At 45.5% G+C, this 25,134-nt stretch overlaps 1 protein-coding gene across 3 annotated transcripts; it reads left to right on the forward strand.

Moving 5' to 3' along the window:
* Positions 1–192: 192 nt before the first annotated feature.
* On the forward strand, positions 193–24,010 carry LOC149306489 (lysosomal alpha-glucosidase-like). Of its 3 annotated transcripts, none has more exons than XM_089539677.1 (20): positions 193–263; positions 5,455–5,974; positions 7,466–7,611; positions 8,475–8,640; positions 9,718–9,814; positions 12,511–12,630; positions 12,878–12,996; positions 13,103–13,234; positions 13,649–13,759; positions 14,133–14,246; positions 14,761–14,845; positions 15,222–15,339; positions 15,987–16,120; positions 16,231–16,382; positions 16,781–16,929; positions 18,405–18,546; positions 18,988–19,086; positions 19,657–19,821; positions 20,022–20,168; positions 20,938–24,010. In XM_089539677.1, the coding sequence occupies exons 2-20, from the start codon at positions 5,465–5,467 to the stop codon at positions 20,998–21,000; spliced, it is 2,769 nt and encodes a 922-aa protein (XP_089395803.1). In that variant the 5' UTR covers positions 193–263; positions 5,455–5,464; the 3' UTR covers positions 21,001–24,010. The 3 variants fall into 3 exon arrangements, with proteins under 3 accessions (XP_089395803.1, XP_089395804.1, XP_089395805.1); XM_089539678.1 differs by lacking the exon at positions 193–263 and adding an exon at positions 3,684–3,755; XM_089539679.1 differs by lacking the exon at positions 193–263 and adding an exon at positions 4,032–4,093.
* Positions 24,011–25,134: the final 1,124 nt, after the last annotated feature.

A 25,134-nucleotide genomic window follows, 5' to 3' on the forward strand; every position in this document is an offset into this window, starting at 1 on the left:
GCAAAGTCCAGGTTAAAGGAAAGGAAGAAACCTGTTTCGTCCCTTCATCCTGTGTCTCTGTAAGTACAAAACAGGGTTAACTATTCCTTGCTTGCAGCCCTGCTGAGCTTGCGTGCTGCCATTGGGCAACGCAGGCGTCGGTCACGTTTAGGAAGTGACAACGAGGGGGAAGGCTTCTCCGCAATACATCTTCATACGCGGAAGGAAGAAAACACAGCAAGCAGGCCAGCAAGCGGCACTTTTCACCAGGCAGAAGCTGCAAGGTAAATGCCTTAAATATTAAACCACAGCAGGCTGTCAGGGCTAGGCATCTGAGCAGGGCAGGGCACCTTCAAACCCAGACAGGATGCACAACTTTGGATGCTCAGAGGCTGGCAAACTCTATTTTCTGCTTCTTTACCTTTCCATGAAGCCCATCTAAAAACAATAGGCTTTGAATGGGATTCCCCCTTCCCTCAAGCTGGCAATGAAGAGAAGTCATCTGAACTCTCCTTTAACTTAAGGTTTTATTTTTGCTTGTTTGCTAATCTCAGGCCCAAAACACACTGCAAAAAATAACCCAGTTTGAGACCACTTTAATTGCCCAGGCCCAGTGCTAGGGATCCCTGGGAATTGTAGTTTATTGTGGCACTAGAGTTCTCTTGACAATGAAGCCTAAATATCTATCTAAACTACAGTTCCCAGAATTCCCTAGCAGTTAAAGCGGTCTCAAACTGGATTATTTGTGTGATGTGTTCTGGACCTCAGATTCACATGGGCCTTTCTTTTAACCAGGTCATTTTAAAAACAACAACAGCAACAACCACCACCCTCTCCCCATGCGCACTCCCTCTTAGGCCCCTTATTTTCTTTTGGGGGGAAAAAGAGGAACGCTTTTGGATAACAACAGGAAGGAACAGCTTGAAATCAAAACTGAAATGACCTTGTTTGCAGCAGGATTCCAGTTCTGCAAACTGGGAAGAGAGGGTTCCTCTAGCTGGCGATCTCTAATGTCTAGCATAGTTAGATCAGCGATTCCCAAACTTTGGTCCTTCAGCTGTTTTGGACTTCGGCTCCCAGAAGCCCCAGTCAGCTTGGCCAACAGTCAAGAATCCTGGGACTTGAAGTCCAAAACATCTGGAGGACCAAAGTTTGGGAACCACTGATATATAGCATCCTTTTTTGCAGCACTGAAATGGCACGTCTTGCGCGTGTTCGGCGCCTGCATGCGTCGGCTCAGACATATTTTAGAGGATGACTATCAGTCAATGGCTATATGTCCCTAATGGCTATCTCTTTAGGTCAGAAGCACCATGCCTTTGGGAAGAAGCAGCAAGAGAAGGCATGTTGCCTTCAAGCCTTGCTTGTAAATTTCAACATGCAGTTGATCAAACACCATGGAAAACTCAATGGATGTTGCTTGGGGATGATAAGAGCTGTAGTCCCAAGTATCTGGAAGTTGAGGAGAGCTGCCTTGTGCAATCTCTGAGAGCCCCACAGCTACGCAAGAGCCGATATTCAAGGGATAACATCCTCATTTGGGATTTCAACACTGTGCTATCAACATAGGAAGGCATCAGCAGCTAGTTGGAAGATTAGAGATTAAAACAATCTGGGGAAAGGGAGACTCCCTCTTGTTTTGCAACAGATGCCCAAAGTACTGCAACTGCCCTCCACAGATACCTGTCCTGAATCATATCTGCCTGCGATGCATGCTGCTGGGACGCATGGGGATTAGACAGATGCGCAGAGGGGCATGTGCATGTTGCAATCAAGGGTTCGAAGCGCATAAATGACTCACGAACACCTCATATCTGGAATACCTAGAAAGAGCGACTCTGCCAACTCAGTTAGTAGGGAGCAAAATACCCGCGTGGGCGAAACTCCTCGAACTCAAGGCCTACCTTTCCTAACCAGTGCCTTTCTCTGCTGCTCATTCTAGTAATAAAGAGTGAAATTTCACAGTACACTTGTCTCTCCATATTCGCTAGGATTAGGGGCACAAGACCCCCGTGAATATGGAAAAACCACAAGTAATAAAAACACCATGTTTTTACCTGAGAGGACACCTCTCTAGGGATCTCTAGGTCCTCCGGTGCAACTCTGTGATCAACGTCCGACAGACACTGACCATAGAACTGCGCTGGAGGAGCTACAAAGGCCTAGGAGAGTATCCTCTCTAGGAATCTCTAGGTCTTTTAGCGCAACTTTTAGTTTAAACTTGACCATAGAGTTGCACTGGAGGACCTAGATATTCCTAGAGAGAACATATTAATCAAATCCATGAATGGTCAAATCCACAAATATCAAAGCTGCAAATATGGAGGGATGCGTGTATATATATATATATATATATATACCCCACACAACTCCATGCTACCATTCTCTGAAGATGCCAGCCACAGTTGCAGGCGAAACATCAGGAACACCCGCATATACTCAACTATAAGTTGAACTCATGTATAAGTTGAGGGCAGGTTTAGGGGCCAAAATGAGAAGATTTTGATCTGACCCATGGATAAGTCAAGAGTAAGACTTAGGGTCATGTAAGAAAGGATCTAAAGGCTGAAGCGAGGAAAGCGATGCCAAAGAACTTACAAAACTGCAGGAGGCATAATAACTCTTTGTGTTCACACTGAAGGAAAGAGAGATGAGAGAATAGAGGAAGGATAGCGCTTCCAGGACAGATTACGCTCTTGCCTTTCACCAGGAGATGGCCTCTGTTTTTATGAGTATACACACACACACACACACACACACCTTCAGAAAGGGCTGGCATGGAAGAGAGCGGGGTGTAGATACACACACACATACACACTGTTGGTTGTGAGGTGATTTGCATGTCAATTTGTGCATTGTTCTTAGAATGAGCCAACAACTATCAGGTCGTGTGTGTATATATATAAATGTGTATGTGTGTGTATATATATATATATATATATATAAATGTGTGTGTATATGTGTGTGTATATATGTGTGTATGTATATATATATATGTGTGTGTGTGGGTGTATATATATATATATACACACACATGTCTGTGTATACATATATATGTGTGTATATATATATGTCTGTGTATACATATATATGTGTGTATATATATATGTCTGTGTATACATATATATGTGTGTATATATATATGTCTGTGTATACATATATATGTGTGTATATATATATATATGTCTGTGTATACATATATGTGTGTGTGTACATATATGTGTCTGCGTATATATATGTGTGTCTGTGTGTGTGTATGCACAAATATATACCCCCCTTTTCCATGCCAGCATTCTCTCTGGATGCCATCCACAGCTGCTGGCAAAAGGTCAGGAACAAACTCTTCTAGAACATGGCCACATAGAGCCCCCCCCCCCAAAAAAAAACTATGGAACCCTTCCAACTTCACAACATTATAGTCACGTGACCGTGACTCAGCAAACCCTTCTGGCCCCGCCCCTTGAGGACCGTGACTCAGCAAAACCCGCCACCTCCCTCCCTGGCCCCGCCCCTAGCCCCGCCCAACTAAGCCCCTCCCCTTAGCCTTCGCCTTAGTTTCCCCGACCCTTCTGCGCACGCGCAAAGAGGCTAAAGCGGCCCAAGAGAAGCCCTCCTTCCCTCAGTCCCCTGAGAGGGGTCCGGCCGTAATTCCCCTCAGTTCCCTTCGCCTCCAAACCCTCTGTTCTTACCTCAGCTCACACACACACATATATATATATATATATTTATATATATATAGTAATAGGGTCCCCGCTGCCTCCGCGGCGCTTCCTGAGGTAAAAAAGTTGAGGCGACGAAGCCGCCCAACGGCAAAGCTGAAGGGCGGTTGGGCTCGCGCATGCGCACCGCTGCCGCCGCGCGTGTCGCTGGCCAGCGACTGACTGAGAGAGAAAGTCAAGTTCTTCCTTCCCCCTCTTTTCTTTCCTTTTTTTTTTAAACCAAACAGCAACAAGCGCGAGGCGAGCTCCTCCCCCTTCTCTCCTCGGTCCACGCCCCTTTCCCCTTAACTCCGCCCCCTCTGTCCAATCAGAAATCGAAGCTGTTTCCGGGATGGGAAGAAAGGCCTCGCCTCCACTGGCCGACGTCATCAAGAGGGGGAGGGGGAGAAGGGAAAGTAAGCCACGCCCCTCCTCCTCTTCGTCGAACGTCCTCCTCCTCCGGCTCCTCCTTTGGCCACGCCCACTAAGGAGGCGGAGACTTTTCATTCATAAGGAAAAGAAAGCGCGGGAAAAAAGGCGAATGGCGGGAAAAGGGAAAAGAGAGTGTAAAACTAAAAAACAGCTGGGAAACGTCAACTTTAGGGGCTCTTTTTATCCTCAATTCATTAATAATAATAATAATAATAATAATAACCTCTTTCTTTCAGTCAGTCTCAAAGGGTGCTATGAGACCTATCTACATAATGAGCCAACAGTGCGATGCAGCAGCAAACAAGGCCAATGCGATTCTAGGCTGCATCAATGGAAGTATAGTGTCTAGATCAAGGAAAGTCATAGTGCCGCTCTATTCTGCTTTGGTCAGGCCTCGCTTGGAATAATGCTGTTGTCCAGTTCTGGGTACCATAATTCAAAAAGGATGTAGAGAAGCTGGAGCCATATGTCCAAAGGAGAGTGACCAAAATGGTGAAGGGTCTGGAAACCATGAAGCCCTATGAGGAGAGACTCAGGGAGATGGGGATGTTCAGCCTGGAGAAGAGAAGGTTAAGGAGTGATATGATAGCCCTGTTTAAGTATTTGAAGGGATTTCATATTGAGGAGGGAGCAAGCTTGTTTTCTGCTGCTCCAGAGAATAGGAGACAATGGAGCAATGGATGCAAACTGCAGAAAAAGAGGTTCCACTTCAAGATTAGGAGGAACTTCTAGACATTAAGTGCTGTTTGGCAGCATAAGACACTGCTTTGGAGACTGATGGAGTCTCCTTCTTTGGAGGCCTTTAAGCAGATAGCCATCTGTCAATGGGGATGCTTTGACTGAGAGTTCCTGCATGGCAGAATGGGGTTGGACTGGATAGTCTCTTCCAACTCTTCTATGATCCTATGCCTCTACTTTAGTTCATACAGTAAATATGATTAAGTTGCTCCCTTTTGTAATTCAGTTCAGTTCATTTTTATTACGTCCGTAGTAGACCAGCAGAGTTAAAAAGCAGACAAGGAATGAAAGAAAGGAAAAGCAAGGTAGCTGTGACTTTAGTTATTCCGAGACCATTGGTTTTATCCCATCCTGCCCTTAGGAAAGTGTCTTACAGTAAAACTAATGGAGGTAGTCTTGGTATTATTATTATTATTATTATTATTATTATTATATGTATTTGTATCCCGCTCTTTTCCCAGGACTGGGACTCACCAGTTTTTTGGGGTAACTTACCCAAAGTAACTTGGTGGTCACTAATGTCCAGATAAGATGGTTTAATCTCTTCCTAGGGTTGTGAATCCAATAACCGTTGCTCCATCGGCGTTTCTTTTCCTTCCGCATCCAGGGCACAGAAAATGAAATCCTACCAGAAGCTGACCACAGACGCCCTACAGATCCCAGACGCCGGAGAGGAGGCCGCAGACGGGAGACCCTTGTGCCACCAAAAGCTGTCCGCTTGGTGGCTGGGCGGGGGTCTCCTGATGGTGGCTGCTCTGCTCAGCGGAGTGACCGTTTGGGTCCTTGGGCAGATCTGGTGGAGCCAGCATGGGACGCCCCCCCTGGCCAAGTGCGTCTCCGTCCCGGAAGAGCGCCGTTTTGACTGCTACCCGGAGAGGGACACGGTGGTGACGCGAGAACTTTGCGAGGGCCGGGGATGCTGCTTCATTGAGAGCGACCAATCCTCAGGGGTGCCTTGGTGCTTCTACCCGCCAGACTTCCCCAGCTACGCCTTGGGGAGCATGAACCAGACAGAACTGGGGTTGGTCAGCTTTCTGACCAGGAAAGAAAAGACCTACTACCCAAAAGACATCGAGAAGCTGCGGCTCAGTGTGGATTTTGAAACGGATACCCGATTACACGTCAAGGTGAGCCAGTATCTATAAGGAGGCGAGGAATGTACGGACTGCGTCTGGCCCTCTTCGGCCGCATTCCCACTTACAAATAAATCAGTTTGCGATCTGAATCGATAATGGATTGGTTCGGCAGCGGAGTGTGGTTCGCACTACATTTGCCCCGATTGCATTTTATTGCCGCAAAATAAAATAAAATGACCCACTTGTGGTTCACATTCACGAATGGATCGATTCAAAAGTGGACCAGCTCCAGCCAACCGAAGGGCAAATTTAAATCGATTCCGATCCGCATCTGGTTCACACTTGCGCAGAATAGATTTATCCAGAAAGGCATGGAAAAAAAACAGTGTCAAAAAGACACAGGTTAAATGGATCTAGCGCATGGCCCCCGCTCTCCAAATCGCTTCAGTGATTCGGTTCAAGTGCGAACCATGGTTACTTAAACAGGTTCAAACTGATTTGCGATCTGGTTTAAAAGGTAGTGGGAATGTGAGAGACCCCTGCTCCTTAAAAATAATGTACACACATATGTAATGGAGACTCACAATCCTGGAATGCTCACGAGAATTTGAGCCCTGACACCTTGGAGATGTATTGCTTATTGCGCATCCAGCCTAGCAGCATCCTGGTGTCCAGGACTACAGTCTCCATCCTCCCCTCTGCCCCCATCCAGTTGGGCATTGTGATGTTCTGATGGGAGCTGTAGTGCCAAACACCAGGAGGCTACTGGCTTGAATAAGACTGGTATGGACAATGCAGAATGAGGTGGACCAGCAACCAACTCTGACCTGTCAAGCGACCCTTCCTTGCATTCCTAAAGTTTATAACTCCGCAGGTTGGATGCCCAAACTCAGTTCTTGGCAAGTTGTTCTTTTAAAACGTTATTTCCTGAACTGAAACCAGAAACCAGCAGTAGTTTCGCAGGAAGTTATGGCTCTGTCTGTTCCCCACTCCCACACTAATGCTTGGAAACCACCTTTTCCTCATTTTGGAAAATGTAAAGCCCACTATTAATGTAAGAAATGAGCCATCGCCCATCATGGGTTTTTTCTCCTCCCAGTAGTCTTATGTGCAACCTGAAGTGAGAGGTATATGTACCTCTTCCTTTATTAAATCAACCCTTTCCTCTTTCCTGTTTTCGTCCCCTCCGCGCACGCAAACGCATGCATTCTGCGAGATCTTTGGGCAGCCAAGACAAATGGAGATCTCAAAAACTTGCTCACAGATTGGGCTTTTCCTTGTAAAAATTATACCTGGCAGTATAATGTTGGGAATTGTTGTGATGAGCCACAAGTTGGGTTGCCAGATCTCAGGGCCTAGGTCTGAGACTCCACTTTTCATGGGTCATTTCCAGGCACAAGGACTTGACCACAAGGATACCTTATTACATGCTTTTCATTTGTTGCCATCCACGAAACCTTTTGAATGGCAGAACTCACAGCTTCTTTCCTCTCTGTTTTACTTACCCCTCTCTGTGGCTTTCCTATCAAATGCTTCTTGCAGATCACCGATGCCACAATTCCTCGGTATGAAGTTCCCCTGGAAGTGCCTCCGGTGACAAAGAGAGCGGAGCATCCCTTATACGCTGTGGAGTTCTCCAAGGAGCCCTTTGGGTTGATAGTGAAGCGGAAATCTTCAGGGACGGTGCTGTAAGGACCTCTCTTCTCCATTTATTCATTGATTTCTTTCATAAACAGCCCACTTTTCTGCACATGGAGGACCCCATGTGGCTTATGACATGAACGAAGTCATGTAAGCCATGCTTTGTTTACTGCCTCTTTGGGTGTGGGCAGGTTTTGTTTAGTTTATCTCAGACAGCACTTGGAAGGGGGCTGCATGCGCTTTGACCAAGACACTGTGCTCCTTAAATGCTAATAAAAAAGGAGGTTAGGATGACCGAGCGAACAAACACAGGGCATGTTGGCCTAAAACTAACAAATATGTTTAACTGATCGCATAGCCTCCAACATTTCATAAATGAAAACGTGTGGCCATTCAATATCATACAGTCAAGATGGCCACACATGTCCCAGTTTTCATCTGTGAAATGTTGGAGGGTATGCGATCAGTTAAACATATTTGTTAGTTTTTGTTAGCAAAAAGTTATTGATATGGAAGAACACACAAGTTAGGAGAGGCTGTACCAGTTTGCTTTTGCCTTAGCTTACTGGGAATGACAAGATTCTGTCTTTTCCTCCTGCTGAGTTGATTCAGTGCAAATTGCTTTTGTACTCAGTTTGCAGCAACTAAAGTAAGCCAAGGACAAAGGGAGGAAAGTGAGAAGAGGAGAGAAAAACTGGGACATTTTACAAGCATCTGAAAAAGTGGGATGACAGAGGATTAGTTGGGGTTGTCCTTGCCAAATTGGGACCTGTTTTTGTTTTCCCAAATGTTTTCTCATTTTTCTGCCTTCCTGTAATAAAACAATGCTTTTAGTCTATGAGGACTAAAAAACAGGCAAATAACTTGGTCTTGTCATCTAAGGCTCTTATTATCTGTTCTTCTTCTCTAGGCTGAACACGACCGTGGCTCCTTTGTTCTTTGCAGATCAGTTTCTCCAGGTTTCTACGCTCCTTCCATCTTCATACCTTTATGGTCTGGGAGAGCATCGAACCAACTTTCTACATAGCCTGCAGTGGAATACCCTGACTTTCTGGGCCAGAGATGTTCCTCCCACGGTATCTTTTTGACTATTTTCAGTCTTGCTGTGGTTTATGTTTATCCATCCATATCTGTTTTCTCCTTCTTTTCTGGTTGGAATCAAATTACACATGACTGGGGGACTCCATAAAGAGAACTACCAATGGCTTGAACCAGACTTCCCCAGCCTGGGGCCTTCCAAATGTATTGGGGACTTCAGCTTCCATAGCTGTAGGATTATAGAAGGTGAAACCCAGCACATCTAGAGGTCTCAGACTGGGTTGGAAAAATGCTAATAGAAGCAGTGGGACTGTCCAGTTCAGATCAGGACCACAGTCCTGGAAGAGGGATGTTAACCCTTTTCCACCATCGTACAGCTTCAAAATTGGAAATTCTCCCCTCCCCAAAAGTTGCTGTTTGACCAAAGTTGTTGTTATGTGCCTTCAAGTTGACTCTGACTTATGCTGACCCTAATTTAGGATTTTCTTAGCCAGAATTCTTCAGAGGAGATTTGAGATTACCTTCCTCTTAGGATGGATGTGACGTTCCCATGATCATTTAGGGCCCGTACAGACAGGTCAAAATAAAGCTGCTTCGGGTCACTTTGGAGGTATGCTGTTTAAATGCTGCATGCGTCCTAAGAGCCCGGAAGCTGCGCCAAAGCCACGCTCCAGTCCTAAGACAGGCGTGGCTTCCAGGCTCTTAGGACGCATGCATCATTTAAACAGCATACTTCCAAAGTCACCCGAAGCAGCTTTATTTTGGCCTGTCTGTACGGGGCCTTAGTGAATTTCCATAGCTGACCAGAGATTCAAATCCTGGCCTCCTAGAATCCTAGTCTTAACACTCAAAGCCCTACATTATGCAGTAATGTGTGTCATTGTTTGGCACTAAAAGAATGCTTGGAGAGGCCTGAAACTATACCTAGTTCTGGAGCAGGACATCTGGCCTTTGATATGATCCAGCAAGGCTGTCTTGCGCTTTTGCACACCAGTTTTGAATGGCTGTGGTTAACTAAATGGTGCTGACATCCATAGAGTTGGGAGATCAGTCCGAACCTATGACTGATGAGTTCATTCAGAAGCTGTCTCCTCCCCACCCCTTTTATCTTTCAGGAGACCTTCAATCTCTATGGCGTTCATCCGTTTTATCTTGTGATGGAGAAGGGGGGAGCTGCCCATGGGGTTTTCCTCTTGAACAGCAACGCAATGGGTGTGTATCTCTTCTGAGCCTTTTGCGGGTGGAGGGTTCTGAATCAGTAAAAGAATTCAGGTTAGCCTTCTCCAGTCTGGTGCCTTCCAGATGTGTTGCGACAGGTCCAGGAAAGCTCTTGTACACATTTACCTGAAAGTAAGTCGCATTGAATTCCGTGGTGCTCATTTTTGAACTGATGCATCAGATTGCGCTGTTAGTATATCATATGAAAAATGGCAAATGACCCAAGTGTTTTGACTTCAGCTTTACTCGGTAACAAAGCTGAGATTTCCACTAAAGATTTGGAAATCTAGGTAACAGTTCTAGGAACACTGAGGATGGAAAAAATAATGACACTAAATTTCCATGCAGAATTTATGTCGGCCCCCCCAAAAAAACAAACCCAAACTCTTTATATTTATTTATGTTGGTCGTAGCCCACCTTTCTTAAGTGAGCTCAAGGTGGCATATATACCTCTCCTCTTTTCCACTTTATCTTCAGAACGATTCTGTGCGGCATTTCGATTGAGATACTGACTTGGTCCAAGATCATTCTGTGAGTTTCAGGGCTCTGTGAAGCCTTCGGTTTAGATCTTCCAGGTCCTATTCCAGACCTCTAAAGGCTGCACCATGTCCTCAGTTTTCATTAAAAACTGCCTTGCCTCTCAGTGTTCATTCAGAGTCCTCACTGTGTTACTGAGGAAGCCCAAAGCCCAAGTATGAAAGTGCGCTCTCTCCCTCCTCCTCTGCCTCCCTTTCTTTCTCTCTGGGCGTTTGCTCATTTTCATAATATGCATGGTGTATAAACACTGTGGTCTCTTCACCCGTCTTTGTCAAAACTTGACTTCCTTTCTAACATCTTGCCAAGGAGGTCAAATGCAGCTTCACCTCTGTGATTTTTTTCCCTCTCCAAAAAACAGAATTCCCATGGGCATGGCTCGCCTTCTCTTCAGATAAATGTAGAGAGTTAAGATATACGCCGTCTTGATAGAGTCAATACTTCAGGAACTTGGGGTCAAGTTGTAACCGGGGAGAGCGGAGGGGAGAGATGTGGTTGCAAGGGGATCTTAATGGAGCAGAGACATCTGTTTCCTGGCACACGATAGGCTCTGTAGCAACCGCTGAGCGGTTTAACCGCACATTGCAGCTGCTGGCTCTTTGCCTCCAGGGACCAGTGGCTTTGCACCTCCAGGCTGTCTGCCTTTCCTGACCTTCCCTCTGAGGCCTGTGGCCTTTTGGCTTTGCTGAGACTGCGGAAGCGGGAGACAGAGAAGGAGGAATAGGTTGAATTCTCTGAGTCTGCTGGCAGGCAGACATCCTTCCAATTTGGCCTAAAGTCAACAAGGTTTCCACTAAGCTGATGGGGACAGGGAGGTCTTGTCCAGCGAGGGATGCAGGGACCTTAATGTGTCCTTTGGGGCTCTGAAGGGCGCTGGGTTTGCAAGCTAGGGAGGCTGCCAAATCATCTCCCTTCAGTGCCCTACTTCTTTCTTTCTCCCCCTTGCAGGGGTTACTGTGTCTCATTATCCCCAGGATCATCCAATATCAAACCGCTTGTCAAGAACTAGGAACAGGCAGCCAGTTATCTCCCAATTACTCAAGGCTCTTCTCTTGAGAAATCCTCCCAGCTCTTTCTTGGCTGGCCATGGCTAATGAATCAGCAGGGCTCTCTTAGTAGCTGAAGCTGAAATCTTTTCGGTGTATGAACGGAGGCAGTGGGCTGTGTGCTTTCCAAGTGGCATTATAAGGGTTATGTAAGAGCCCTAGTAGCTCAGTGCTTAAATGTCTCCCACTCACAATTTTGTGAGTTCAGTCCCATCCAGAGGCTCAGGCTCGACTCAGCTTTGCATCCTTCTGGGTTGCTGAAATGAGTACTCAGCTTGTTGGGGGCAATTAGCTTACACATTGTAAACTATTTAGAGAGTGCTTAAGTGCACTGATAAAGTGGTATAGAAATGTACTCATTCCTATTGCTACAAGGGTTACCAGTGTTTTGGCGCTTTTTCAAAACTCTCTCTCTCTCTCTCTCTCATGCCTTTTAAGACCAGCCATCCAGAAACGGAGCAGGCGCAGGTCGTTTTCTTTATTTCGGTGTGCTATGTGCTTTTGTGGAATTAAAACAGTGGGAAAAGTTTGACTTGGTGAATGTTTGTGTTCACTGGTTGCCATTCTGATGGCGTAGGAGCCAAGCTGCAGGGAAATGCTGGTAGCCATTGTCCAGCCTACAGGTCAGCCTCTGACCCTGAGCATTTGGAGCATTCTAGCCCAATGCTACTGAAAGTGGTGGTCCATGGTTTGGTGTCATTTGCTGACAGTCCCTGGGTAAGTGTCCAAGAAAGAAAGAAATGTTGATAGCCAGTGGGCACAAACATGTCACTGGTTCCCAACACCTAAAAAGAAAAAGATTACTGGGCTTCCACATTAGAGCTTGGGAAACACTGATCTGGTGCACTCTTAAGTTGGGCCAGATCATTAACTGGGACTGGCTATAGGGAGCATATAATTCCTTCTTGCAGCAACATCACTGGCTGCCATCTGATACTTATTGCCACCTTTCCAAGAAGACTTAGAGAAGAAAATGCTGGCAACTTTGAAAGGTACTCAGGTTTTACTGAGCCAAGGGCAGAGAAGCCCATCTTTGTGGGTAAGCCGAAAGAGTGTCATCAGAATGACTGCATTTTAACTCTTCTTTCTCCTCCTTGTTCTTTGCCCAGAGGTGGCCCTTCAGCCAGCACCTGCTCTCACCTGGAGGACCATTGGAGGAGTCCTGGATTTCTACATCTTTCTAGGACCAGACCCCAACTTGGTGGTCCAGCAATATCAGCAGGTGATTGGTGAGTATCTAAACTTCTCCAGCAACAGGCATTTCTAACAAACCATTTTTCAGAAGAACTGAGCAAGATATGAAATGGTTGGGTGTTGGGATGACTGCTCTGAAATGACTTCTTAGGGCTACAACTTTGCAAATCCCTCAGTCTGATGGGAAAAAATTCCTGATGTGAGTTTTGGGGAACTGCAGTCCAAAACCATTAGTGAGGCTAAGAAGTCCCCTGCACACAACACACTTTATTTTTGTTTCAGGCTTCCCATCCATGCCTCCTTATTGGGGTCTGGGCTTTCACCTCTGCCGCTGGGGCTACGAGACCAGCAACGCAACCTGGGAGACCGTAAAAGCCATGAGGAATTTTCAGATCCCCCAGGTAATAACAAATGTACCATTAAAAATCACTATCTATGGACTACGTGGCTCTTAGGGTCCCTTATAACTCGATGATTCTTCTCCCCCTCCTTTTTTCTTTTTTGCAGGATGCCCAGTGGAATGACATTGACTACATGGATGGCTACCGGGACTTCACCATAGACTCCCAGAAGTTTGGTGCCCTCCCACAGCTGGTGGAAGACCTTCACAAACATGGGCAATATTATGTGATGATTCTGGTAGCCTGCTTTTTATGCTCTCTCAAACTAACCTTACATTTGAGCACCGGCTTGGTGACTTCAGGATACAAAGAACCGCAGACAAGGGTGGAAAGGCATTCTGTGGAATGAGTGGGTTGAGAGGAAAGCAGAGCTTGGGGAAAATGGTTGAACTCTCATAGTACCCCCCCCAACCAGCCTGGTTAGGGATTCTGGGAATTGTGGTCCATAAAAGGAATGTTTCCAAACCCCTCTACTAATTGTTTTCCTTTGTAGGCTGCTAACTTTAATTTATTTGCAAGATTTACTTACTTACTTACTTATTTAAGCATCTGACTAAAGTACAGTGAGACAAAAAGAGCTCTGTTTCTGAATTCTTTAGATCCTGTTGAAGTCTAGAATACTGGTTTTGATCACCTCTTTGATTTCTTTCAGGACCCCGGGATCAGTAGCACTCAGCCTCCAGGCTCTTACTGGCCTTATGACGAAGGTTTGAAGCGTGGCATATTCATCAACAACACCCGAGGGGAACCTCTGATAGGGAAGGTGAGAGGACAAAAGGAGAAGTGTCTCTAAAATTTCATAAAACAGTTACACACACACACACACTGTTGAAAAATAGAGTTGAAAAACAGAAAAAGACTTAATATAAATATTAAGATGAATATTGAACACAATCATATAAATTTTGGTATAGCTAATACCTTGTCCCTTACATCAGCCTGTCCCCATCCTGTGGCTTTTCAAATGTTTTGTACTGCAACTTTCATCGTCCCCATTCACAGTAGTTGAATTCTAGCCAGTGAATTTGGATGCAACTTCTTGTGAATTTTATCCAACAGATTTGCAACACTTTTAAAAATGTTATCAGTCACATTCATTGGTTGTTGTTGTTGTTGTTTAAATCCTCTTCTACTAGGTCTGGCCTGGTCTCACCGCTTACCCTGATTTCTCTAACCCAAACACCCATCAGTGGTGGCTGGAGAATCTGGATCGTTTCCACTCCCTTGTTCCTTTTGATGGCATTTGGATCGTGAGTCTTTTACCTTTTGCTGCTTCTGAAACACAAATTGATATGAACAGAATATATTTAAAATAAGAAATAATTTGTATTACTTTAAGGCCAGCCTTTCTGACTGGTGCCCTCTAGGTAGACTGGAACCCACATTATCTGTAACCGGCATCTATTGTAATAACCACCCACCTGCGGCTTAAGGTTACAGTTCCTTGCCAGAGATGAAAGAAGTATTGAATGGGAGAGATATACAAGCAGGGGGAAAAGGGCAAAGAATATACATTATTTCGGCTGTGCATGCTTCAGTTAGGAACAAGGTGTCCAACAGGAATTGTCATGGCAGGTTTCTGGGATTTGTAGTTTGACAAGGCACCAACTACAAGACAGAATACCAGTGCTGCACACTGTTGGCTACAGAAAAGGCTTGCTATGAGTGACCAGAAGTTTGAACTGGTCTGTTTTAATCCACTGGGCCATTTTAATCTGATGTCTTTAAAACTGGCCTGTTTCAATTTGATATTTTTTACTTTAGGACATGAATGAACCGTCTGATTTCATGGATGGCTCATCAGAAGGCTGTTCTCAAGGAGAACTAGATAACCCACCGTATGTGCCTGGTAAGTAAAAAGCGTACATTAGATTTCCTGGGTTTTGAAGTGTTGGACTAGGAAAGCCTTCAACTTCACTGTTCGACTAGGACTCTGGAGACCAAAGTTGGAATTCCCATTCAGCCATGAAAGGCCTTGGGGAAGTCACACTCTCTCGGCTTCAGATGAGGTAGTGGCAAGGTCTTTCTCTGCCAAGAAAACCCTTTGATGTATTTGTCCTAGGGTCACCATAAGTCAGGGATGTCTTGAAGGCACCCAGCAACAACAAACCAGGACTAAAACTGTCTGTACTTGATTTGTAACCCCACTGACATGGAGCCAACAACAGCCACTCTACAACCATCCACCCTCCTCTTCTAACCAGCCTTTCTCTCTCTCCTATCAGCTGTATTGGGAGGCTTCCTTTCTGCCAAGACCATCTGCACCTCAGCCAGGCAAAGCATGTCTATGCACTACAACCTCCACAACCTGTATGGGCTGATGGAAGCCAAAGCCACGGCTAGGTAATTCTGTCTCCCTCCCCAATTCCTTGTGCAAGGAGACATTTGTCTGGGGTTGATCAACAGACTTCCAGAAGCAGTTTCACAAGTATAGCACGTTGATTCTGTTTTAATTCCCATGGTTGCATCCTATGGAATCTTGTGATCCTTTGGGGAGACACTAGTGCTCCTGTGGCTTAGAATTCTCTGGATTAGCATTTGAAATGTGTTCACATGCCTCCAAGTCGCCTGTCGAATTATGGCAACCCCATGCATTTTTCATAGGGTTTTCCGAGGCAAGATGGTTATGCTAAGCCCTTTCTCTGAAATAAAGCTTACAGCACCAGGTCTTCATTGGTGGTCTCTCGTCCAAGTACTAACCAGGGTTGACCCTGGTTAGCTTCCAAGATCTGACAGGATCTGGCTCATTTAGACTATTTTGGCCCCTAGAATTCTTTATACTCCTTCCTAAACTGCAAACCTAAGGAGTCCATAGAATGGAGCCATGGGAGTTAAAATAGTATCACAACTGCTGTAATTGTCTAGTGTGTTTGGGGCGGAAATTGTGTGATGGGCTTGGAGGTGCCAAAAATGGCTCTGAGTCCCACAGTGAATGTCTACCTGCTGTCTACATGTTTTTAAAAGCTGTCTCCTTTTTGTTGCTCTTCCAGCGCTCTGATCAAAATCCGAGGGAAGCGGCCCTTCATCATCTCCCGCTCAACTTTTCCAAGCCAGGGCAAATATTCAGGACATTGGCTAGGTGACAACAGGAGCAATTGGAAGGATATGGTCTGGTCCATCCCTGGTACGTACCTTGGATATCTTGCAGGAATCCATTCAAGAAGTCACCTGAGCATGAGCATCAGTTGACTGGTTTCTCTAACTTTCTTTCTCTTCTACTTAAAAACCCTTCAGGGATGCTGAGCTTCAGTCTCTTTGGGATCCCTTTGGTTGGGGCAGACATCTGTGGCTTCTCAGGCTCTACCTCTGAGGAGCTATGCACTCGCTGGACGCAGCTGGGGGCCTTCTACCCCTTTTCCCGAAACCACAACACCCAAAATGAGAAGGTAAAGCAACTGTAGAGAATGGGGAAGGACTTTTCCTTTTTCATTTCTGTATGTGTAAAGGTTTTTCACAAACATCAGAGCTCACTCCCATCTTTCCCAGGTTAGAATTTATAGGAAGATGCAGAAAGGATGCTATCTAGTTTTAAGTTTTTTAAAAAATCTGCTTTATACTCATATGATGTTTTAATATGTTTTTAGCTCATTTAAATTATCATTCTGTTTAACTTGTTGTTTCAGTGTTATTGGTAAGCCCCCCTGAGATCATTGTGGTGTGGAGCGGGTTCTAAATATCTTAACAAAGAAAGACATAGTCCAACACTTTCAGTGTATGTTGGGTGCTTAGGAAAGGTGGTCCAGGTCCTTGCCTTCTCTCAAGCTGGTCTTGTCCTCTTTGCCAGGCTCAGGATCCCCCAGCGTTTAGCCCTGCGGCACGGACCGCCATGAAGGCAGCCTTGGAAGTCCGCTACAGCCTTCTGCCATATCTCTATTCCCTTTTTCATCGGGCTCATTTGCAAGGGGACACTGTCGCTCGGCCTCTGTTTTTTGAGTAAGTAATCGGATGCACATTTGTGGCAGCTCACAGGCAAAAGTGGTGTTGTCTTAGATCCCCTCCATACAAAGAGGAGGGATCTCTGAAAGCCCTATGTTTTATTTCTGTGCAAATCAATTTCCTTTTCAAGATCCACATAACATTTTCTTCATCCTGAAGTACTTCCTGGGAACTCCTGGCATTCCCAAGGGATTTTCATTCCTACTTCCCAGGTCAATTTAAATTAACCAGCTACTTTCCGAAATGAAATGTATCTCTACTTGGCTGTCTGTTTCATTTAGCTAAAATGACCATGCCAGTAAACACAGCTATCCTTTCCAGGGATTAGTTTTGTTTCCAAACTCAAAAGCTTGACAAGTAGAAATGATTCAGTTCTCCTAAGCCTTCTACCCAGGGCTCATCCAGATGGCCTAAAAGTTCCGGTAAATGTGACAAATGCTATTCTGTTTCTGGATTTAGCATCTTGTAACGGTTCTTCCCATTGCTGCATCTAGTCATGCACAAAATAGGACTGCTGGGTAGCATCTATACTTTTTTTTCCCCCTGTCCTTCTTGCGGTTTGGGTAACTGGTGTGGTTGGAGTTTCTTCCTTCCCCATCGTCTTTTCCGTGAACTCAACACCTCCCCCTCCCATACTCCTCCCCTAATATCCATGTTCCCTGTCTCTCACATTTAATTAAAAGAAGGTTTTTGTTCCAGACCTGTTGCTAAATCACTTTCAGCTTTAGCACTATAATGGTAAACAAAAAGGGCGGAGAGGAATAGAAATGTTAAATTTAGTTAACAAAAAAGGAGGGCAAGAAGGAAAGCATCCTTGCAAAAGTCACTCCCATTCAATGTATGGGACCAGCCAGAAATATAGGAGGAAGCCGAACACAATTCAGATTGCTAGTGATGACCTATAAAGCCTTATACAGGCTATTTGAAGGACCGTATTTCTCTGTATGACCCCATTAGAGCATTAAGATCTTCTGGAAATAATAATAAAATAATAAATAAAAATTTTATTTGTATACCGCCCTTCCAACGATCAGGGCGGTGAACAACATGTTAATAACACAGTACAATTACATCATAAAACACAATAGAAATACAACACAGCATATTAAAATCAAATTAAAACCCTGTCAGCCAGCTACCACTGCCGTCGAAGGGGGAAGACTAGTTGGAGCTTGCTTCGGGGAAAGGCCCTTCTCTCTGTCCCACCACTTTCTCAGGCTTGTTTGTTGGGAACAAAGGAGAGAAAAATGTCACTAGATTTAATAAAGAATGGAACATGAGTTCATGTTAACACTGGCCCCGTGCTAAAGCTTGTTTAACATAATGTTTAATCCAGCCCTACATCCTTCTTAATGGTTTCACATGGGCCTATGACCTGTTGTCAGAGTGGGGACTTTGGTTCAGGGAGGGCATGTTCCATCTGTCAGTTTGACCTAAAGCTCTTGAGATTGTGGTACTCCTCCTCCTCCTAGGTTCCCAAATGATGTGACCACCTACTCCATAGACAAACAGTTTCTCTGGGGGCGAGGCCTGCTGGTGACGCCGGTGCTGGACCCTGGTGTGGACTGGGTGGTCGGCTACTTCCCCAAAGGCGTGTGGTATGACTACTACACGGTAAGGCTGCAATGGTCTGGCTTTTCTGCGTTATCCTATTGGTTGTCCAAACTGTGGAGACGTGATCACTTAGGACACCTATTGCTTGTTTGTGGCCCTAACATGGCTGCTAGTAACCCAAACCTTTAGATGTGTTGTGAGTAGGAAGAACATGGCTGGACTCAGAGCTTAGAACAGGATTATAATTCCCAGGATCCTCCAACAGATATACAAACTGTTGGAGTCACCAATTTCTAGTTGGGTTATGAATAGGAGGAACAGGTGGGATCAGAGTGTGGAAAAGTTACTTTGTGAGTACATCTCCCTGGGGGATGCTGGAAGCTGATAGTCCCAAAAAGTTAACTTTTCCAACCTTTGTCTATGGTACAGTGACCCATTGTTCTGAGGCTCTAAGTTCTTTGGTTAAGTTTTGATTGTTTGGCTTCTGGCTGCCTCCTGCAGGGCTCTTTGGTAAACAGCAGCGGGGAGAACCTGAAGATGGCGGCCCCTCTGGACCACATCAATGTACATGTGCGTGAAGGGACTATTCTCCCAACCCAGGTGAGACCTGTGAGCTTTATCCTCTTTGGCTCTTAAAATTATTCACACACAACTTGTGGTGGATCAGGTCCTGGGGACCCTTCTGCCACCTCTGCGGGGGAATGGAAAGGTGTCATGGAAAATGTAGGGTCTTTGGTGGTCCATAGTAAGAGTCTCCAGTGGGCAACCTCCCAAATTTTGGGACTGTAACTCCCATCAACCCTAGTCAGTATGGGCACAGATTGGGAAGCAGAAGACCTTTCGAGGACACAGTTGCTAATCCTGGAAACTCTTTCCCCTCTCGCATCACAGTCCAGTGCCATTGGTTACGTTCTCGTTTAGAAATTAAAACAAATCAGTATTGAAAACAACTTTAGTTCATTTTATTATTTGTCGTCAAGTCCTGCTTATGGTAACACTCTCCTAAGGTTTTCTTTGCAAGATTTATTTAGAGAGTTTGCCTTATTAAACTCCAGCTGATAGGCGACTTTGTTTCATGTGCTGCTCTTTGTGCTTTCTCCTTTCCTCCATGAGAATGGGGCTACCTTTGGTTGAGCCCCAAATGCACACGCTTGTCACTTTGCCTTCCAGAAACCAGGGTGCTGCACTTTAGTGAGTCGTGGGAATCCCCTGCGCCTGATTGCCGCCTTGTCACAGAATGCCAACGCCTGGGGAGATCTTTACTGGGATGATGGCGAAAGCTTGGATGCTTTCGCAAAGGGCGACTATTCGTACTTGGTGTTCAACGTCACACAGGTAGGAAGAAGAGTCATTTAGCTCTATTCCACTGGTGTATGGAGAACAGCACAGTCAGTGGCCACTGGGCGCGATGGCGACATGTTAGCTGTGACATCCGAGGGCCAATTCATACGACAGAATTATAGCAGTATTATTCCACTTTAACTGCCATGATTCTGCCTCTCCTGTTTGTGTGACTCTGCCACCCTTTTTCCTAGAACACCTTCACTTCCGCTGTGCTGCATTCCAATGTGGAAGCCACCTACATCACTGTGGACACACTGACCGTCTATGGAGTCAGAGAAGAGCCAAAGACTGTCACGGTTAACGGGAAGGAGTGGCCATTCAGCTATCTGACAAATCAGGTAACCAGATGGCAACTCAAAAGAGTGTGCCAAGTAGGTTGAAGGGACAGGGTCTTTTCTGTGCTGTCACCTAATGTGGAATGACTTCTCCCAGCCACACCAGGGAAGATTAGCAGGCCATAGTATCCAGCTTTATTGAAAGAAGGAAACACATTACTGTCTCCTACCCCTACAGACTAGAATCTGAACAAAATGAGAGCCATGAGCCACGAGCTCAAACACTCTGACAAGGTTGCCAGGTCACTACACCATTCTGGCTTTCTGTTAATTACTTTTCATTATTACAACAGGAACGTGGGGATTTCAGAAGCTGAAGTGCAAATAATGGCTGAGATCCTACATCACAGTCTGTGTTTCATAACTTTACTAATCTGTAGCTCTGTTGCAGAAATGCAACAAAACCCTGTTAGTGAATTGTGAAGATGTTTATCTGGGCAGTGGCAAGAGAGCTCCAGTGGATAATTGGGCACCTCTGACGCACATTGGGCACTTGTGTTGTGCTCCAGCATTGGGGAGCCCTTTGATGCACATCGGTGCCCGCTGTACACTGGGCCGCGTTTCACCAGTCACTCCACTGGGCATCCTTCTGTAACAGAAGCCCTTATGTTGCAATGCTACAACATTCCCTAGGTGAATATGGAAGTTGCAAAACTACTTAGTTCAGTTTTGCGCACCCATAAGACCTAAGTCCCAAGGAGAATGCCAACCAACGAAATGAAATTGTGGCCCTTCCCAGTTCCTGACTCCTCTTTTCAACTCCTTTTCATAGGTTCTCACAGTGAGCAACCTACAGCTCAACCTCAGCCAGGGATTCTCCGTTCGATGGGTGTGAGCTGGGCAGTTTCCTCCAGCCCCAGCGCGATGGTTGTACATCATGCACAGGTCAGGCTTTTGGCCTGCGCAAAACCTCTGGATGGGGTCACCGCACTCTGTGAGTCTTTGCGGCTCCATCTCTTGGCCTCAGCCTCCTCGTCTCCTCTTTGCATCTGCTTGGGAAGAGGACTTGTAGTTCTCACCTTTGCCGCTTCAGTTCTTAACACTTCCCTGCCAAGAATTTCCCACCTCGCCTCTGTGAGAGCTCTTTGCACATCGCTAGACATCCCATGCTCCACCCTGCGTGTGTTTTGTGGTTTCGTCAGGAAGGGAGCTGGTGGAAGTGTAAGATTTCTTTTTCTGGACAGGAGCCCTGCCTTGCTCTTTACTGCCGCTTCCTGTACCAAGGTTGCCTCCTTTGCTGCATGAGAAGGGGACCCTAAGCTTGCATGCCAACCCTCTCCAGTCCAGGCATTGGCATTTCCACTTTTCAAGGATCAAGGTACGACAAAGGCGGGGCAGGGAGACTCTTAGCCTAAGACCCTGGAGGGGAATTTGCCAAACAAGAGCTTGGAAAAGTTCTCCTTTTTGGATTACAACTCCCAAAATCTTGAATTAGAATGGGTTGGGACCCAGTGGTTGATACTGGCTGTGGGATTTTGGGTGTTGTAGTCCTAGAAAGTTAACTTTTCCAAACCCTGCTGCCAAAATGAATGTATAGGTATGCTGCTCTCCTACATCCTTGTCTGAGTTCTAAAGCAGAATGAGGATGACCAAAGCCAGTGATATGTCAGTCTTTTGAATAGGACTGGAACTAGCAGAGAATATAGTACTTTTGCTATAGCATTTATACCAATCCTGGGAGGCTTCATGCTGCGTGCCAATAAGTAGGGCCGACATTACACAGCGTAGCTCCCCTCCGTGCCTTTAGAGGTGTCTGACAGTCCCTGGTTACTCACTAGATCTAAGCTTCAAACCTAGTAATTTCTTGATTCTTAACAGTTCCATTCAATGCGTAAAGCAACACCTTATAAAGTACATTGAATATCAGATGACGCATTTCTCATAACCAATGGTCACACCTGCAAAATGCAATGTGATTGTGCTCAGTTAATAATGTCCATATCAGTCATGTGCCAAGGCACTGTCCAGCGCTGACCGGACCGACCGGCTGGGCTCCCACAGTGATGAAGCTTCGACCTGTGGCAACTGGTGACTTGTTTCACAGAGCATTTAAGTGATAGATGCCACTCTTAGGCGACTGAATGCACAACCTTCCCCTTGGTGTTTTGCTGTCCCAAGGGACTGCCTTGCATGAGCAGAGTCCTGCTTCAGGATCCCTCTTGATGCCACAGATGGTGGTCAGGCGTACTTTTTGTAAAGGATCTTGGAGCATGAATCTCTACTCAGACACTGCCTCATTGGGAACCCTACTTGGGCTGCCCCAGGGCATTTTGAGCCAGCCCTGAACTCACCCTCAGTCTGAATGTCTGTAGCCTACTACAGTAAGACAAATGTCAGTTGCACTATTTCCCCGCCAAACAGAACCAACCTTCCCCATAGCTGTGAGTAAAAGTTCCACTATCTTGATGCTTCTTCTCAGCAGAGTGAAGCAGGACTCCTTCTTGCTTCTAAACCCTTAGAAAAGCCATTCATATTTGGAGTAGCTCACCAGTTAAATGATTTCTTGTTTTGTTGAGTTTGCAGTTCTCTTGGTCTAAGCATCATTGAATTCAGTGGCACTTTCTTTGGAGTGGGCATCCATAAGATTCTGCTGCTTGTGTGCAAGATGGCACTCCTCCTTGGTGGATCATATGCTAGCCGGCTTGCACTTAAATAGCAAATAGTTAGCATATGATAAAAATCAATTGGACTAATTCATTGACCAAATAGCCAAGCGAAATTGGTTAAAATGAACACTCACTTTGAAATGCCCCTCTCCAAACGCCAAAACCCAGGATCCCATAAGATTTTGCTGTGGCAGTTAAAGTGGAACCATAGCGCTATCATTGCACAGTGCGAACGGTCCCAAGTTTCCTAGATCTTAGGGCCTGGCCCCTTTTCTGTTCCTAAGGGAAGAATCTCAGGGTAAGGGCATTGCTTTGGACATAAGGCTGCAACCCTAAGAGCATTTACCTGGGAGTATGTCCCATAGAACTCAGCGAGACTTAATTTTGAGTAAACAGGAAGCCAACTGAGATATATAGTTTGTGTTGACTGACTGGTTGCTATACAATCCTATTCTTGCCAGGTTCATACAGGTTTCTTTCCAAGGTATTCTTGTAGTTTAACGCAGGGCAGAGGAACCTTTGGTTCTCCATAGGTTTTGGATCACAGCTCAAACAGTCCCTTGCCATTGACTATGTTGGCTGGCGCTTCTTTGGGAGCTGAAATCCCAAAAAACTAGGGAACCCTCCTCTCGGTCTTTTAAAGCTCGCCTCCCTTGGTTTTAAGAAGCTTTTATTAAAACATGCCATATAGTACAGTGGTTCCCAAACTCTCTGGGTTTTTGGACTTCAGACTCCCAGAAGCCTTAATAGGTTTGGACAACAGTCAGGAATACTGGGATCTGAAGTCCAAAACATCCAGAGGACCAAAGTCTGGGAACTGCTGCACTAATGTCTACTAAGAAAAGAGGCAGCTGCTGAAAGCTGGAACAGTATTGTTTCTTCTCACTTGTGTACCACTTGAGATTGTGATGAAACAATAGCCAGTGTGTGTACATACCGTCCGGGAGTTTCTCTTACCTCTGACAACCCTACTTCTTTCTCCCCACGGCCGCCGACCATCCCAAGCTGCTTTGCCCATTTGCAAGAGATTACTATCGTTCTTGTGGTCACAGCTCCACAGAATATAGTAGCGGATGAGTACATACAACCTGCTGGCGCTTTTGGGCTTCTGGGGTGGCACCCTTTGGGAGAAGACGGGGAAACGGGGATCTTTGGGTTGTTTTAATGTTTTAATGCTTGATTCCGTTCCTTAATGTTTCTGTGCCAAACCAAAAAATAAAGTACAAAAGTTGAAGACGATGATGCGATGTGTCAATCAGTTACTCATTTTGTTGTTTGCCTTCAGGTCGTTTCTACAATAATAATAATGAAAATAATAATAATTTCTTTTAAATTTGTTTTAACTCGGATATAGTTTAATTGTGTTTTAAGGGGGTTGGGAACAGATGGTCGTGGGAATGTATAATTTTAATGCCGTAAGCTGCCCCGATTGCGTTTCGTAGAGGGGTGGGATATATTTTATTGATTATGATTTACAGTGACGCTAAGGCGAATGTGTCATGGGGTTTTCACAGTCAGATTTGTTCAAAGGAGGTTTGCCATTGCTGTCTTCTGAGGCTGAGAGAGTGTGACTTGTCCATGGCAAGTTTCAAGGAGGAACTGGGATTCGAACCCTGGTCTCCAGTTGTAGTCCAACACTTAAACCGCTATAGCATCCCTGAAGTTGTAGCGCTTTATAAACCTGACACAAAAGGGGAAATGGCGGGGAGAAGAAAACAAACATATTGAGTCGTTCATTCCACTGCCCATACCCCATACTTCAATTAAAATGCTCCTATCTGCTTTCTTCACATGCATAGTGATGGGCAACGCAATGCCTTGGATGATTGTAACTTCAAGTATTCGGCCGTGTATCTTTACACTTGTTTAGGATCTTGTCTGGTTCTTCCATGGCTGTTCTTCTTCTGATACATTGACCACAAGTCTCCATTCTGATCAATGTTCAATAGATAATGAGGAATCTTTATCTCAATTTCCTCATTATCTAGGTTGAAAATGTTGGACTTTACAATATAAAAGCTTCCTTAGCCATGCTCCAAATGGAGGGCATTTTTTAATTCCTCCTGGACAGGAGGTTGAAATGGAGGACATGTCCTGGAAAAAGGGGTCTGGTCACTCTGGATGGAGGACATTTTGTGAAAAGTAGGACATGCTGTGTCAAACCGCTTTATTTCTGCAGTGTGGAAGAGCTGCATCTGGCAAAGGACCCTTTTGCATCGCAGAGGCTGCGATCCCAAACCTGACCGTTAGGTGTCGCCGCAGCAACACAAAAAGCTCAGCATAATAGAATAGGCGCCTCCAACTTTCCGAAGCGGAAAGAAGCTGCAGTTCCCTCTCCGAGACTGCAGGTGGCGCCCAAGAGT

Source organism: Sceloporus occidentalis, unplaced genomic scaffold (genome assembly GCF_023333645.1).
Source record: "Sceloporus occidentalis isolate IW3139 unplaced genomic scaffold, rSceOcc1.0.p SCAF_10, whole genome shotgun sequence".
Taxonomy (NCBI): Eukaryota; Metazoa; Chordata; class Lepidosauria; order Squamata; family Phrynosomatidae; genus Sceloporus; species Sceloporus occidentalis.